The 14,994-nt window shown below is 31.8% G+C and overlaps 1 protein-coding gene across 4 annotated transcripts; it reads right to left on the bottom strand.

Moving 5' to 3' along the window:
* Positions 1–595: 595 nt before the first annotated feature.
* LOC129915931 (E3 ubiquitin-protein ligase Kcmf1) lies at positions 596–10,197 on the bottom strand. Of its 4 annotated transcripts, none has more exons than XM_055995644.1 (6): positions 10,101–10,197; positions 8,606–9,185; positions 4,819–5,243; positions 2,356–2,625; positions 1,810–2,288; positions 596–1,754 (listed from the first exon to the last, which is right to left on the bottom strand). In XM_055995644.1, the coding sequence occupies exons 2-6, from the start codon at positions 8,619–8,621 to the stop codon at positions 1,208–1,210; spliced, it is 1,737 nt and encodes a 578-aa protein (XP_055851619.1). In that variant the 5' UTR covers positions 8,622–9,185; positions 10,101–10,197; the 3' UTR covers positions 596–1,207. The 4 variants fall into 4 exon arrangements, with proteins under 4 accessions (XP_055851619.1, XP_055851618.1, XP_055851621.1 ...); XM_055995643.1 differs by lacking the exon at positions 10,101–10,197 and adding an exon at positions 9,541–9,579; XM_055995646.1 differs by lacking the exon at positions 10,101–10,197 and having other exon boundaries at positions 1,810–1,961; positions 2,028–2,288; positions 8,606–9,281.
* Between the last annotated feature and the right edge of the window lie 4,797 nt (positions 10,198–14,994).

A 14,994-nucleotide genomic window follows, 5' to 3' on the forward strand; every position in this document is an offset into this window, starting at 1 on the left:
CATAGAAATCTTCCCTCCTTGACTGCCTTGTCATCTTTAGAACGAGATTCAAAAAAATACTTGTCTACATATAATAAATTATTAGGTGAAATTAAACACACATTGAATTTTATTTTTAATAATGTTTTTTATTTATATTTTTTTTTCAGTTTTTTCACGTTCATTTGCAGAAAATTTGTAAAATCACATTAATATTTCTTAAATTGTTGGTTGTTTTGTTTCATTAAAAAAAAAAAAACATTTCAACGACGAAATACTCTTAAAAGAATCGTATAATTAAGAATGAAAAACAGAAAATGAAAAAAAAATAAAAACAAGGATAGAAATTAGATGACAAAAATTTAATTTTTTTATTTTTTGAAACACTGCCTAATAATTGTGAAGGATGTTCAAAAATACATATCAACTTTCTATTTATTTATTTTTTCAATGTTCATTCATTTTATTCGCTTCTTAGTTGCTTTCGTTATATTATATAAATACATATTATTCTTACACTTATTTGTAATAATAAAATATTAACTCATAAATACAATTTTTAAATTTGTTTTAATTATTTTCAATTTTTTGTTTGTTACTTGAAGATTTTTTAGTGTTTTTTTTTTTTAATTTTTGTTTTAATATCTTTCATTTTTTATTCACTTTCCGAGTTAGGGACTATAGAGGGAGTGCGGCAAAACGGAACGCTTTCAGGCGAAGCCAGTTTAAATATATTTTCTACTGTTGTGTTTATAAAGAAATAATAACACCATCCAAAACAAAAGATAAATGACTTGGGAGAGATCAAAAAAACGTAAGAAAGAAACAAAAAAAATAGTAAAAAAAAAAAAACAAACAACGGAAATCAGTTTTTCCTTCAACAATTTATAATAATTATTAAAACTTACAAAGTAGAACATTTTATTTTCAAATTTGCATACCTAAGGTTTTTTTGTTTTGTGAAAGGAAAATCAGAGAATGGCGTGAGGATCACGTTAGTTCTAGGGGGATTGATTTGTTCTTCATCTTGTGGGTCGTAAACTGGGTAACAAAAAAAAAAAACAGTTTGTTTTTTTTTTCTTTTTTAATTTTTTCACATATTAGTATCATTTAGTTAATTTGTATTTTTTTCGGATTTTTCTTGTTTTTTTTTTCAAAATGTATATCTTTTTAATAATAGTATAAGAAGTTTCAATAATAATAATAATAATATTAAATGAAAGCAGCACTACCTAGAATCTGGAATTTCATTTGAAGCAGACATTGAAGAGCTTGTTGTTTTCATTTCTCGCGTTAGCTTTTGCTGATTGGGCCCCTGTTGCGGTTGGGTGCCACCACCTGCACCTCCACCCACCACTACGGGTGGTGGTGGTGGACGGCCACGTCTTTCGAGGGCCATTGCCGAAGCGGTGGCATTGGCTTGATTGCCACCTTTGCCGCCAGACGACGTTGGTTTCTTTTTCGAAACGGCGTTGTTTGAATTGTATGACGTCTGATGCTGGAGTGAGTATTCTTCGACAAAGTCCTCGGGACAAGTCTGCTGCTGTTGGTCACGGTTCATTGTGTTGTTGTTCATAACAGTTTGTTCATCACTGGTTGTTTCATTGTTTGCAATTGCTGCATTACTATGTACAGTTGTAGTGCCGTCGCTGTCACTGCTATTGGGTGTCTCTGACTGCGATTTGGCATTTTTGTGTTTACTGTTGCTGTTCCAATCTGAATCATGTTTAAAACTAGCCAGAGTGGATAGTAGCATAGCCTGAACGTAAAGAGATCTGCAAAAACAATTATTTAATTCAAATTCAATTAGTTAGTTATTCAAATTCTTACCGATCAGCACGATCTTTTTCCAAACGTGCTAATTCATCCTCACTCAAAGTAGGTGTCATAAATTTGGAAAGCAAAAATTGCGAAGATTGGGCACCACCATCGGATGAGTTTGTATTACCTGTGTTGCCTGCGCCACTGCCACCAACAGCCGGCTGTAGAAATTGACATGACGACAAACCGAAATCGTTAACTGTCAACACAGACGTATTCAATGGTACTTCTCTGGTATTGAGCGTTGAACTGCCGCTGCCACTAGTGCCACCCACATTTGACTGGGACTGTTGAATTGAAGATGTAGTCGTGTTATTAACAGTCCATTCAGTGGCACGACATCCACCCGTTCCGGTGCCACCACCGCTGCTGCTTGGAGTACCTGAACTACCATTGCCTATTTCCTGCATAGTTGCATTTGAACTGGATGAGGAGACCATTGGGTGTGCTTGACGCCTTGGTAACCTTTCTAACTGCTGTCGAGTTGCCTAGATATTGAGGGAATATTTATATAGTAATATTCCATTCGATTTAGATTTGTTTGATTTCTCTTACAATTACCTGCTGTCGCTCTAATTGAATTTGCATCTGGAGCTGTTGTAGTTGAGATGACTGTGGACCACTGCCACCACCACGACGGACGCCGGACAATTGTGACAACAGCTCAGCAATCGGATCAACCGAATCACGACCGGATGGTGATAGGGCTGATAGGCCACTTGAAGAATTAACTAGCATATTAGACCTTCGAGAACGCGGTCCGCCTAATGTACGTCCTGGAATTCGACGTACCCCACCACCGTGACGTATTGCCGATGGCTCATCGTATTGTATTGGTTAAGGAAAATAACTTTTTTTTTTTTAAGACAGAAGGGAATTTTAAAAGTATTATACATGAATTTGAAATGTTTAAAAGTAGTACTTTTTCTTATGGTGAAATACCATAAGCTGATTTAAACCAATTACATCACAACGTTTTCTCTCCAATCAAAATTAATTTGCAAAAATTAAACTTTGGAACGCTTATACAACAAAATTAGGCTATATTCGACCCAAACTGTCAGTTTCCCATGGATACCGTTGGAAGTAAGAGACCAAATTTTGTTTGATAATAATGAAAATGTCATAAATTAAAGATCTTAGGTAATGTATTTAATAGGCAATCAAATGAAAAATAGAGCTATAAAAGTCGAAATATACTTGCTATCAAATATAGAGGGTCTGAAAAAATTGTGGCGTCACCAGAGATAAGATGCAGAAGAGGAGTTGTACGTGTTAATTTGAACAATGTGAGTTCTATTGATCAGATATTCAAGATTATGGTTATAAAAATGAAAATACAAATAAATTTGTCCTTCACAAACTGCTCCACAGGGACTGCGACTTGCACACATGAACAAAGGAGCAGCCATTTGCAAAATTACCGCTCAAAGAAAGAAAAATGCTAGGGTGATTCGCTCATCAAAGTTTATTAATCGGCCTCATCACGAATTCCATTCGTATCGGAAATTTTCTACGATTCTCGAAAAAAACAATCACGGAATCAATTCGTAATGGAAAATTTCATACAAATCGACAATTCGATTGATTTTTCCGATTTGAATGGAATTCGTTATAAGACCGAATAATGCTCAAGAGCAATATCTTCTCAATGGCAACAAAATAGTTCACATGTAGTGAATTATTTTAAGTGTGGCGATGAAAAACAACAATATTATTATCTCCAAGCTTATCAGCGGTGACCAAATGCCGAACATTTTGTTCGTTGGGAATGTGGATTGTGTGGAACGCGAATTAAGTCTGACAGTTCGTACGAACTAGAATTCTTTTCGGGACGAATAATTTTGTTGTCTCAAATTTATAAACATTTTATAACAAAAAGTGGATAAATGCATCATAAAATCAAATCTATCGATTTTTTGAGAATTTGTGAGGAAATAGAACTTGAAACGTGTATAAAATCACTTTTTTTTAATCATTCGTCGTTCGTTGGTTGTGCTCATGTGAATAGTGCTTTAGTACAAGCTCGTTAGTTTGGACTTTGAGCTCTTGCTCATCTTTTGGAATATGACTCAAAAGGCTCGCAATGTATTAGATTATGCAAACAACTGTATTCCAATCGAATAAAAAGTTATCGGTTGAATTATCTATCGCGATAGGTTTTTAATTTTTGTTTTATCAAGTATCATTGACGTCAGTTGCTCAAGGGTTTATGTTACTAAAGCCTTGTTTTTTTGGTTACTCAGTTATTTACTGAATAAACATTTTATGCTAACCGTGTTTTGTTGGTAACTCAGTGCTTAGCTCAGTAAAATTAAAAAATGGTTGCTAGCAAATGATTGGTAAGTATAAAAAAGTTTTTTATTTGTTGCTTTACAGAGAATTTTTTTTTCTAAACTTATACATTTTTGACCTTTCAACAAAAACGGATTTTTAATAATAAATAAAAGTAATCATTTGTTGTTAACAGCATAAAATATTTACTCAGTAAAATACTGAGTACAAATAAAACACGACAAACAACAAATGATAACTCTTATTTATTAGCCGTGTTTTTTGTTTGGTAACTCAGTATTTTACAGAGTAAACATTTCTTACTCTAAACAACAACAAACGATTTTGTTTTTTATTATTAACACTAATCATTTGTTGTTAAAGAGTCAAAAATATGTATATATAAGTTTAGAAAAAAAATTTCTCTGTAAACCACTACAAAACGAATATTTCGTTTATCCTAACCAATCATTTATTGTTGTTTACCGACTTAAATTACATTCCAAACATAGTTTTAGGGTATCGTCTTCCTATAGAAATAAACGGTTCAATACTCAAACCTCAATAGCATTCTCCGAAAGAAGAAATAAATTATACTTTCTTATTTCAGTCCTTAATACCTGACGTCAAAGATAAAAAAGACATGAGAAAATGAATTTATGGTTTAAATTGGTTGTGTGTTCATCAAAAAAAATGTAAAATGTAAATGATTAAAAAATAAAAACAAGTTTTAAAAAAGGATATTAAAAACGACAACAGCTCTCGTGGTCCGGTTCTATGCTCCAATGTCAAATGACCAGCAAAATCATCTGTGACTAGATTTGGTTCACCACCTGGCAAACCGGCGCACACTGGACAAACAACTTCTAAGCTCGTCTCTGTATGCTCTGAACTAACGTGTTCCAACAGTGTCGAATCGCTGAAACCCATTTTCTTACAATACGGGCAGGTGAAACTTTGTGGCTGTTCTGAATTGAGCATTTCTCCACCGAAAAACAACTCAATATCGGATCGTGTTAGGATACATTGCATTGGATGATCCACTGAATGCCGGGTACTGGTGACACCCTCTTCATAACAATCAGCACATAGATCATAGTCATAGCAAATGAGACACTTGTAACGTCTGCCATTGAAATTGCTTTTGAGACATGAATCGCAGCTAACTCCTATTTAGAATAGAATAGAAAAAAAAAAGAAACAAAAAAATGAGAAAAATAAAAAAAAGAAAAGACAATGTGATATATACAGTGACGGACAAAAAAATAATACCATCTCTATAACTCTTAAAATATGATCTTCCAAATGAAATAAAACGGCTCTTTTTATTATATTCAACCTTGTAATAACCAAATAATTATGAAACAAAAGAAATTGAGCATGCACACATAATTTGATACAAACAAAAAATTTCTAAACTAAAAAGAACTCTCAAATCATGTGGACAAAACAATAGGACCAGGTGAATTCATTTATTTTTGTATTATCTAGGATTAAAATTTTAAAGAATATTTTAAACGGAATACTAATGTGAAATATTAGTAAAGTATCAAAAAAGTTTGGGAAAACATCAAAATTGGTCCTGGAGTCGATTGTTTTTCAACCATAAGAGAATTGATGCATAAACTGACAGGAGAAGGCCAATCAGATCGGAAAGTTGCCAAAACTATTGGTAGATAAAAAACGTTTGTTCTCAATGTATTTAAGGGGTAATAACACTTTGTAGGCACAAAATCGTTTCAAAATTTTCATCAGCGTATAATACAAAGGAGAAACATTATTTTCTTTAAGAATTTCTTAAAGTATATAAATAGGTAACAGAATAGTGTAGTGAGAAATTTTTCAATGATAAAATGGCGAAATAGTTCAGGATGATCGCAAACTCCTACGTTTTCATGGGACGACTAAGTAACTCCTTCAGTTTTTAACCGATCGGGCAGTAAAAATTAAAGCCGATCTGACAGATTGGTGCCCATTTTTGAAAAACAAATTTTTGACAACGTTCGGAAGATATTACCTTATTATGTGTACTGTGTACTCTGATAAGGTAATATGTTCCGAACGTTGTCAAAGGAAAAAACATCGATACGAATGAGACCTACATATATGGCTTGAAAGGGCATCAATAGTAGATATCAAATATGAAATTCTTTTTTTTTTTCAAAAAACTATCCCCGAAACTTGCTATGAAGATTCTTATTTTCGAACTATAAAGTGTTTTTTTAACCAAAACTTTTTTCAGTGAAGTCCGATTGTCTTTGTCCATCCAAATTAAAGACCCATCCCAGATAACAATCATTTTATGTTATCACCCACATCCACATTCCAGTTGGTCCTTTGGATATCATGTGCATTTTGACCAAAAACAAGCTAACAACGTCATTTAAAATTCAACCTTAGCTTATGGCACATGATCTTAGGGTATTTTTTGATTCTGAATCTCATGCAACTAAAACAAAGACAATCGTCATAGCAAGTCCCGGGGATGGTTTTTTGAAAAACATTTCATATTCGTTTTCTATTAATGATACCCTTTCAAGCCATATATGTAGGTCTTATTCGTATTGATGCTGGGTTTTTTCTCCATATATTCTGGGCATTCTCCTTTGTTTGTCAAAAAATAGGCACCAATCTGTCAGGTCGGCCTTTAATTTTTATATTTCAATCGCAGTAAACAAGAAATTTGTTTTTGTTTTAATTTATGAAATGTCATTTGAAAAAATTATAATTAAAAAATAACAAATTTTCTTTGTGTTTCTTGTCGGAAAATGGTCAATAATTGTTAAAAAAATTAGTTGTGTGCGTGGTTTATTCGGTTTTTGTGCGTTTTTCCTCGGTAATTTAAAACAAATAAGAATTATGGTAGCTCTCACTTTTCTTCAAACTGACATTGGTCGGCAAATTGTCAAAACATGTGCTCGGAAGATATTACCTTTTTATGTGTACTGTAATAGGTCTGTTTAGTGAACGAAATTTAGGACAGAACAGATCAGAGCAGCACAGTATTTGTAAATACTGTCAGAACAAGAAAGAACAGAAAAGTTCAACTTCGTATTTAACTGACGGTTGCAGAATTTTAAATCAAAAATCATTTCTTAAAATGATTTTTAACTTAAATAAATGATTTACTAGCACTTTTAATATTTTTTTTTTTTTTTGTTATTAATCAAAAACTATTAAAAATTCCCTTTTCAAATTCTTATTTTCTCATATTTTAATCACAATCGAACAAACAGCTGACAATTGACACTTTTCACTCACTTGCTCTACCCCAAAAGTAGGAGCAGAAACACTTGAACTTTTTTGTGCTGAACAACTTCATGAAACATAAAATGGCAGATTATAGAACAAGTTGGGGCGAGTTTTTTCTCATAAAACACAAAAACTTTTTCCTTTCGGATCTTTTCTGTTCTTTTCTGTGCGGATCAGATTCATTAAACAGACCTAATATGACTGTTGAAAAATAGATTTTTTTTTATTTTGCTACCTGAGGAATAAGTACTAACTGACTGTTTAACTGTATATTGCAAAATTGACCCTTAAGGCCTGGTACGCAGATCGAGCTAAATTTTAGCCGAGATAAACATCCTATACAAACTATCGATAAAACTGGTCAAAAAGGTTTTTGCCACAAGAACAAACATATATAATTTTCTAAAGGTTTTTTGGGTGCTGAGCTCGAAATCAGAAAAAATCTGTTACGCTCCGTTCTTGAAATATTACCGTTAATGAATGCAAAATAAAGTTTTTTTTTATAACGGTAATATTTCAAGAACAGAGTCTAATAGAATTTTTCTGATTTTGGATTCAAATTCAGCATCCCAAAAATCTTTAGAAAAATATATTTTGGTTCTTGTGGAAAAAAAACCTTGTTAAGTTTGTTTTTGGGTTATTAACTTAAACCTAAGTTATCTCATGAAATAAAAAAGATATCAGGAAGATCTAAACATTACCTTACATAAAATATAGCCTCGAGAACGGCCAAAATAACATTTTTTGTCCTTTTTTAACTTTAATATTTTAAAAACGGACTTCAGATTCGATTTCAGCACTCCAAAAACTTTCAAAAAAGTATATTTTAGTTCTTGTGAGACAAAAAATTCAATTTTGTTGACCAGTGTAATTTGGATGGGATATATTTTAGCTTAATTTGTATGGGAGATAAAATTTATCTCGATCTGCGTATACTAGGCTTAAACAAAAAGAATCTTGTTAAATAATGAATTGATTTAAGTTCCTGATACTGTTAGTATTATATTAATATTTTTTTTTTTTTTCAAAAATTAAATTAAATTATGTATGTTTTATGATTTGTTTTAAAATAACAAGAAGTATCTTATTGTTTTGTAGATCACTGTATACTTTGAGAGAACAAAATAAAAAATGAAGAAATAATAGCAAATGTTTTTGTCTTCTATAAATAAATAAAAATAAATACAAATACATGCAGCACAAATTCGGTTCGATTCAGATTCAGATTCGAACGAATTCGGTATAATTTGTAAATAGTTGTGGGTTAAAATAATTTTACCTTCATGTCGACTCATTGTTCAACACAAAACAGAACTGCACTTTTTACCCCGAGAAAACGGTAGTATCGGTATAGTATCTATCACCTCCTCCTCCTCCTCTGTTGTCGGCGGTCGTCTATGTGCTTGTCGTCTTCGTTGTCGTTGGGAATTGCAAACCACCTCCGCCACACCACCGACTAAAATCCACTGCCACTTCTGCTCTGCTACTGTGTTCCTTCTGCTGCTTGCTTATATTTTTTTTTTCTCGTCGATTGCTTCTCGTTGTCTGTTCCTTGGATGATGAAGGGGGTCGTGGTCGTGTGTCTTCAAACACACAAAAATTCTCTCTCCTTTTTTTTTTTGTTTTTCTCTATTTTGTTTTTAGGAAAATCGTATAATAATCTTGATGATGACTTGACCGTGTGTCGTCGTTATATTTTGTTTTTTTTTTTTTTTTTTTGAGTATTATCCTTCTTTAATTTTTGATTTTGATCTTCAACTCGAAATGTTTTTGGTTTTTCTTTTTTACAATTTGGGGCTGAGGTGACGACGGAGAACGTTGTTGGGGCCTGACATTCAAGCACATTGGAAAGAAAAGAACTGCAAATAAAAGAGAAGAGAGGAGATCAACTCATTTTCCGCAATATTCACCACCATATTTTATTTTTTTTTTTTTTTCAATTCAACTAAATAAAAATGTTTCGAAGAAAAATTTTGTTCAATTTTTGCGTAAATATGTGTAAAAAAAAAAAAATTATATATTTCGGCACAGTGTTTGTTCGATTTTGTGTATATAATTCACTTGTCATACAAAAAAAAAAAAAAAGAAAAAGGGGGTAATTTTCACACGGCTGAGATATTCGAAAATGCATTTTCTTTGTGTTCGAAAAAAAAAAAGAATACATTTTCCGAATGAATTGGTTTTGTCGAAACTTTTCTAACGAACGCAATTTACCATTTTCGCTGTTTTATGTAATATTTCAGCAAAATATTTCAGAGGAAAACAATAGAAAAATTTAATTATTTTTGAAATATAATTTTTTGCACCAGAGGAAAAACGAGAGAGATAAAGGTCGTGGTAAATTTTTCAGATTGGAAAAAAAAATATAATCATTCAGCACATTTCACTTGGGTTTTTTTTTTGTTAACTTTAATTCAGCGCCATTGAAAGTAAAGGAAATTTTCCAATTGACATTTGCGAAATGGAAAAAATGAATGATGAAAATTTTCTTTCCGTCCCGAATTTTTTGATTTTGGGTGTAAGCTTTTTTTTTTATGTATTGGTTAAGAGGAAAAAGAAAAACAATCGAACTAAAAATATAGATATTTTTTTTTTTTTCAATTAGACTTTCGTCATTTAAACAGAGACCCCGTCGTATAGCAATGGAAGTCGTGCGAACAAAACTTTGCTGAGAAAAAAAATGGGAGGCGAACTTTTTTTTTTATGGATATTTTCATTTATAATATCGCGAACATTTCAAAGAACATTTATATTAAATTGATTATTATAATTACTTTTTTTTATGTATATTTTTATAATTGATGAACAAAAATTGGAAAAGAAAATATAATTTTAATAAAATTTTTTATTTCAAGTGGTGTGTGACACTCGGACACTGGTTGGTGAATTAAGGTGAATTTTGAATTCTACTTTTCACTTGTATTTTTTTTTTTTTTTGTATTCAGCAAATGTAAATTTGCACATGAATTGTGGTGAATAATGACGGGGGATATTTTTGTGAGCTGATAAAATAATGGGAATTTATATTATTTATGGTGGAAACACAAATAGTTAAGGGTGACTGGTAATTTATAATTTTTTAAGGTACAATCACATTCAACTAAATAATTAAAAAAAAAAGTCTGAAAATAATACCCGTAATTCAAAGCAGAAACACAATCACGCTTTGCAGTCGATTTTGACAACTGCCAAAAGTTCAACTATACGAAATCTGTGTAACCTCACACAATGACGCTTTTTCTACGTACGCTTTTTTTGACAAACGTAAGGAAGCGAGCAAAGGTTCAACTAGGTTGAACTTTTGCTCGCTTTCTGACATTTATAGTTACAGTCACCCACATAATTGTTGGGCCTAATGTGAATAAAAAAAAAAAATTATTTCAATACTAGCGGCCATATTATTCACTAGTTTAAAAAATACATCTGGATGTAAACAATGTCAAAAATAAATCCAATTTCATAATATTTACTACTTAAATCCAATCTTAAATCCAATTTTTTAAATCCAATCTCGTCAAATCCAAACAAATTGAAACTGCTCTCTGGAGGTCTGTTTAACTTTATAAATCCAGATGTAAAATTAATTTTCACAGTGTTCAGTTGTTTTTTCACGTATTTTGTGAAGGAAAAATAAAGATAAATGCAAATTATACAAAATTTATTGAATAAACACATTTGAGTGAATAATTTGAACAAAAAATTAAATCCTTGGATTTATGAAATTCAGATTTAATGGATTGGATTTAAAATTAACTTAAATCCAAACTAAATCCAGAGTGAATAATATGGCCGTAGGTGTGCTTTTCTGTTTCTCTATATAAATTTTGCACAAAAATACGACATCGAGATATTTTAAATCAAAACAATTTACGTATTAAAAATAACAATAATTTAATGATGTGGTAGACTGAGTTTTATTGTTAGTTCTCTTTAAAAGAGAATTTATTTTGATTGGTTTTGCTTTTATAACTATAGGATTAAAGAATAAACAAATTGTTATGTATTTTTCAACACATTATAATATCCTTCTTCATTTTTTCCACATTTAAATCAAGATAAAGACTTGGCCCAATAATTTTGTGAATGACTGTGTTTTTTTTTTATTTGACAGCACATTTTATGTTTCAATCAGCTGTTCAAAGTCAAAGTGACAGAATAAGCGCGCTTTGAGGATTTCTCAACGTAACAGGCCGCCTCCATAGGAGATAATTTTGTCGTGTTGACGTGTCTTAACAAGAAATGTCTTGTGGAGGCTCGCCATTTCTTGTTATGATTCAATGTTAGACAACTGTTTCTTCGATTTTGTCTGAACACGGATGTCTAACAACGAATTTGACAGATGTATTTTTTTTCATTTGGAAGTGCAGTTTTTTCATTATTTTTTGTCCTCTCATCTAGAAGGTTGTCTCCATAGTAGCGGATGACAAAATATATTTGTTTGTTTTGCGAATTTTTGCATGTTTTATGTTGAATTGAATTAGATTTCATGAAATGGTATAGGACTTTTTGAATTTATTTATTTATTTTGAATTTATTTACAGGTATTATAATTGATTTTTATAAAAATAGATTGTTTATTTTTAAGAAGGCAAATAAAAAACAAACCAAGCAATATTGCATGTATAAATTGAAAAAAATTTAAAAAAAAAAAAGAAGTATTCATACAAAATTGACCATATAAAATAAATTTTGTCCGCAAAAAATCATACATCATCCTCTGGCGAACGAAGCATATGAAATGAATTGTCCGAACATAATTTGCCCAACCAAGAAAATGAAAATTGTTATGTTGTAGATGTTACACATTGAGTTAGAGAAAAATATCTCCTGTGGAGGCGGGTTGTAAAGCCAGAACTATAATTGCTGGATGGAGTCGGATGCTAATGTCAATTGTTGTTGTTTTCCATAAGTTTTCATCCGTCGAGTGCGGTTGCGAGCGCATAGCCATAAGTTTTGACAGTTCTCGATACTGAGTTTTTTCTAATCATACCTTCTCTTTTTATACCATGGCTTCCGACTCCATCCGCCAATTATAGTTCTGGCTTAACGCGACGACGCGTCTGGCAAAGAGTGATTGTGTTTCTGCTTTCATTCATTTAATTCACTGACCCGTGTGTGTCAGTCAATTACATGTTAGTATAATAGAATGCGGTAGTGGTACGAGTAATTGTATGAAGGCTTGGCCACACCGGAAGGGTATGAGTTAGTGCTTTGGGTAATGGTGGATTTACATAATACGTCTGGATTTCCAGATCTGCACTGAAAGGGAACACAGTATTTAAGGACCACAGATGTTGGATATAGAGAGAGTAGATTAAAATGCAGAGATCTTCATAAATGCAGATGATAGGAAGATTATGGCGAAGACCAACATGTTCGTCTGCATCATGCCTCTCTTTCATACGTACGAATTACAGGTATATACATGTCTATCCCCCTTTAATTTTCATGAGTGTCAACTTAGCTTAGATCCAAACGGGACTAGGTGCATAATTTGCCGTTATTGGGTGCGTTCACGTACGCATTCGATAGGCTATCCAAGATCACAGTACACATAAAAAGGTAATATATTCCGAACTGACATTGGTCGCCAGATTGTCAAAACATGACACTTTGGCGACCAATGTCAGCTACCGAATTCTTAATTGTTTAAAATACCGACGAAAAACGAACAAAAACCGATAAACCACGCACACCACTAAGTTTTAAACAATTATTTACCATTTTCCGCGATGAAACACGAAGAAAATTTGGTATTTTAAATGACATTTTATAAATTAAAACAAAAACAAATTTCCTGTTTACTGCGATTGAAATATAAAAATTAAAGGCCGAACTGACAGATTGGTGCCCATTTTTGACAAACAAATTTTGACAACGTTCGGAATATATTACCTTATTATGTGTACTGTGATCCAAGATACCTTAGTATCCGATACGTTTGTGAACACGAATCAGATGTTCTTCAAATTTCCCATAAGATACACGAGTATCCAGAAATTTTTAGGATACCTTTGGATTTTTTGCTTGTCAACACATGTTTCCGATCAGCTGAGATTTTATATGGGATTACAACAACACAAAGGTATCCAGATACCCTAAGATCGGTACGTGAACGTACCCATTTAGTCGTTAATTAGTTGTGTTAATTTTGATTTTGTCATTGTTTTCATATATATTTTGGATGTTTCGCTAACTTGATATTAGGGGTATTCACGATTCGATGCAAGCGGTCTTGTATCGTTGAAAAGTGCAAAAGCGTAACATTTTCTTAATCTAAAATAACCAAATATAAAGACTATAATTTTTTTACACTTTTGCTATACCCTAACAACTCTTAAAAAAGGTTTTTTGAAAATTTGAGTATTTCGGAATTTGCCGTTAATTTGTCATTAATTAATTGTGAAAATTTCGATTCTGTCGCTCCATGATTTCATAAGAAAATGTGTTCTTTTGTTACCTTAATAGGTACCAACTTAGCGAAACACCATCTCTAAAAAAGGTGTTTTTTTTTTTTTGAAAAACTGAGTGAGGGAATTTGCCGCTAATTTGTCGCTGTTGTTTTTTTTTTTTATTTTAAATTAATTCGGATTATTTTATTTTGACTTTGACAGAATACTCGATGATGTTTGATATTTTTTCGTTAGCATTTTCGTTGTCGACTTGAAACTTTTTCGTTTTTTTTTTTTCAGCTGCGTACTAGTTTAGTTTAGTTTATTTGCCATACTAGCGCCATTAAAGTAAATTAGTTATACAATATTTTACAATTATATTTTACATTATTCCTAATAAATAGATTATACAAGGCTTTAGATGCAGAATCTTGTTCTTGAATTAAGATCTATTTTAATGCGTTTTATGTGTCGTAAGCAATGTGCCGAGCATTTTTTATGCCGATTTTTCACGAGTCAATTTTTGTAAGCCGCAGGTTACTAAAGTGACAATCCCCATACAAAAATCCTAGTCGACTTAAGCCGTGCGACATATCGTGCGGCTAAAATCAACTCGTGAAAAGTCGGCATTACTGAACAAAATAACGATTTCAAATCGATTGTTTTTTTGAGCAATTCGACAATTCGAATAAAAATGCAAAACAAGTGTATTAAAAGTTTTTTTCATAATATTTGACGCAAGACATTTTGCAAATTTAGTGGAATAAACACGAACAAATAAATTTATTCTACTAATACAAACAAAGGAAAAAAACAGCCTCATTTTCAACTTGGTATACGAACCCAGCCAGCAAGAGTAAAAGACCATCTCCTTGTAACCTAGGCTGAAACCACTTTTAAAAATGGAAAAAACTTTTATCCATATAAATTGCTTATGATATAATTGAATCAGGCATCATTTCAAATGTTTGTGAAGATCAAACTCTGATGTGGAAACAACTTTGACGAGAAGATATTGATAGAGTTACGTAAGGCAAAAAAAACTAAAGTTAAAGGTATAATTACAACGGGCACTTTTTGTACAAAGTGGGAAATTAACGAAAGTAAAGTGAAAGTGATTCTGAAAAAAAAAAAATACAAAAATTGTTTTTGAAACCAAAAAATAAGTTTTTCAATTTTTGCTAAAAGTGTTCGTTGTAGTTAAAACTTAACGATTATCGATTATCGCTTTGTCGATTATCATTTAAAAAATTACGGTACGACCTACCTGTCTTTC

The sequence above is a fragment of the Episyrphus balteatus genome, chromosome 3 (genome assembly GCF_945859705.1).
Source record: "Episyrphus balteatus chromosome 3, idEpiBalt1.1, whole genome shotgun sequence".
NCBI lineage: Eukaryota > Metazoa > Arthropoda > Insecta > Diptera > Syrphidae > Episyrphus > Episyrphus balteatus.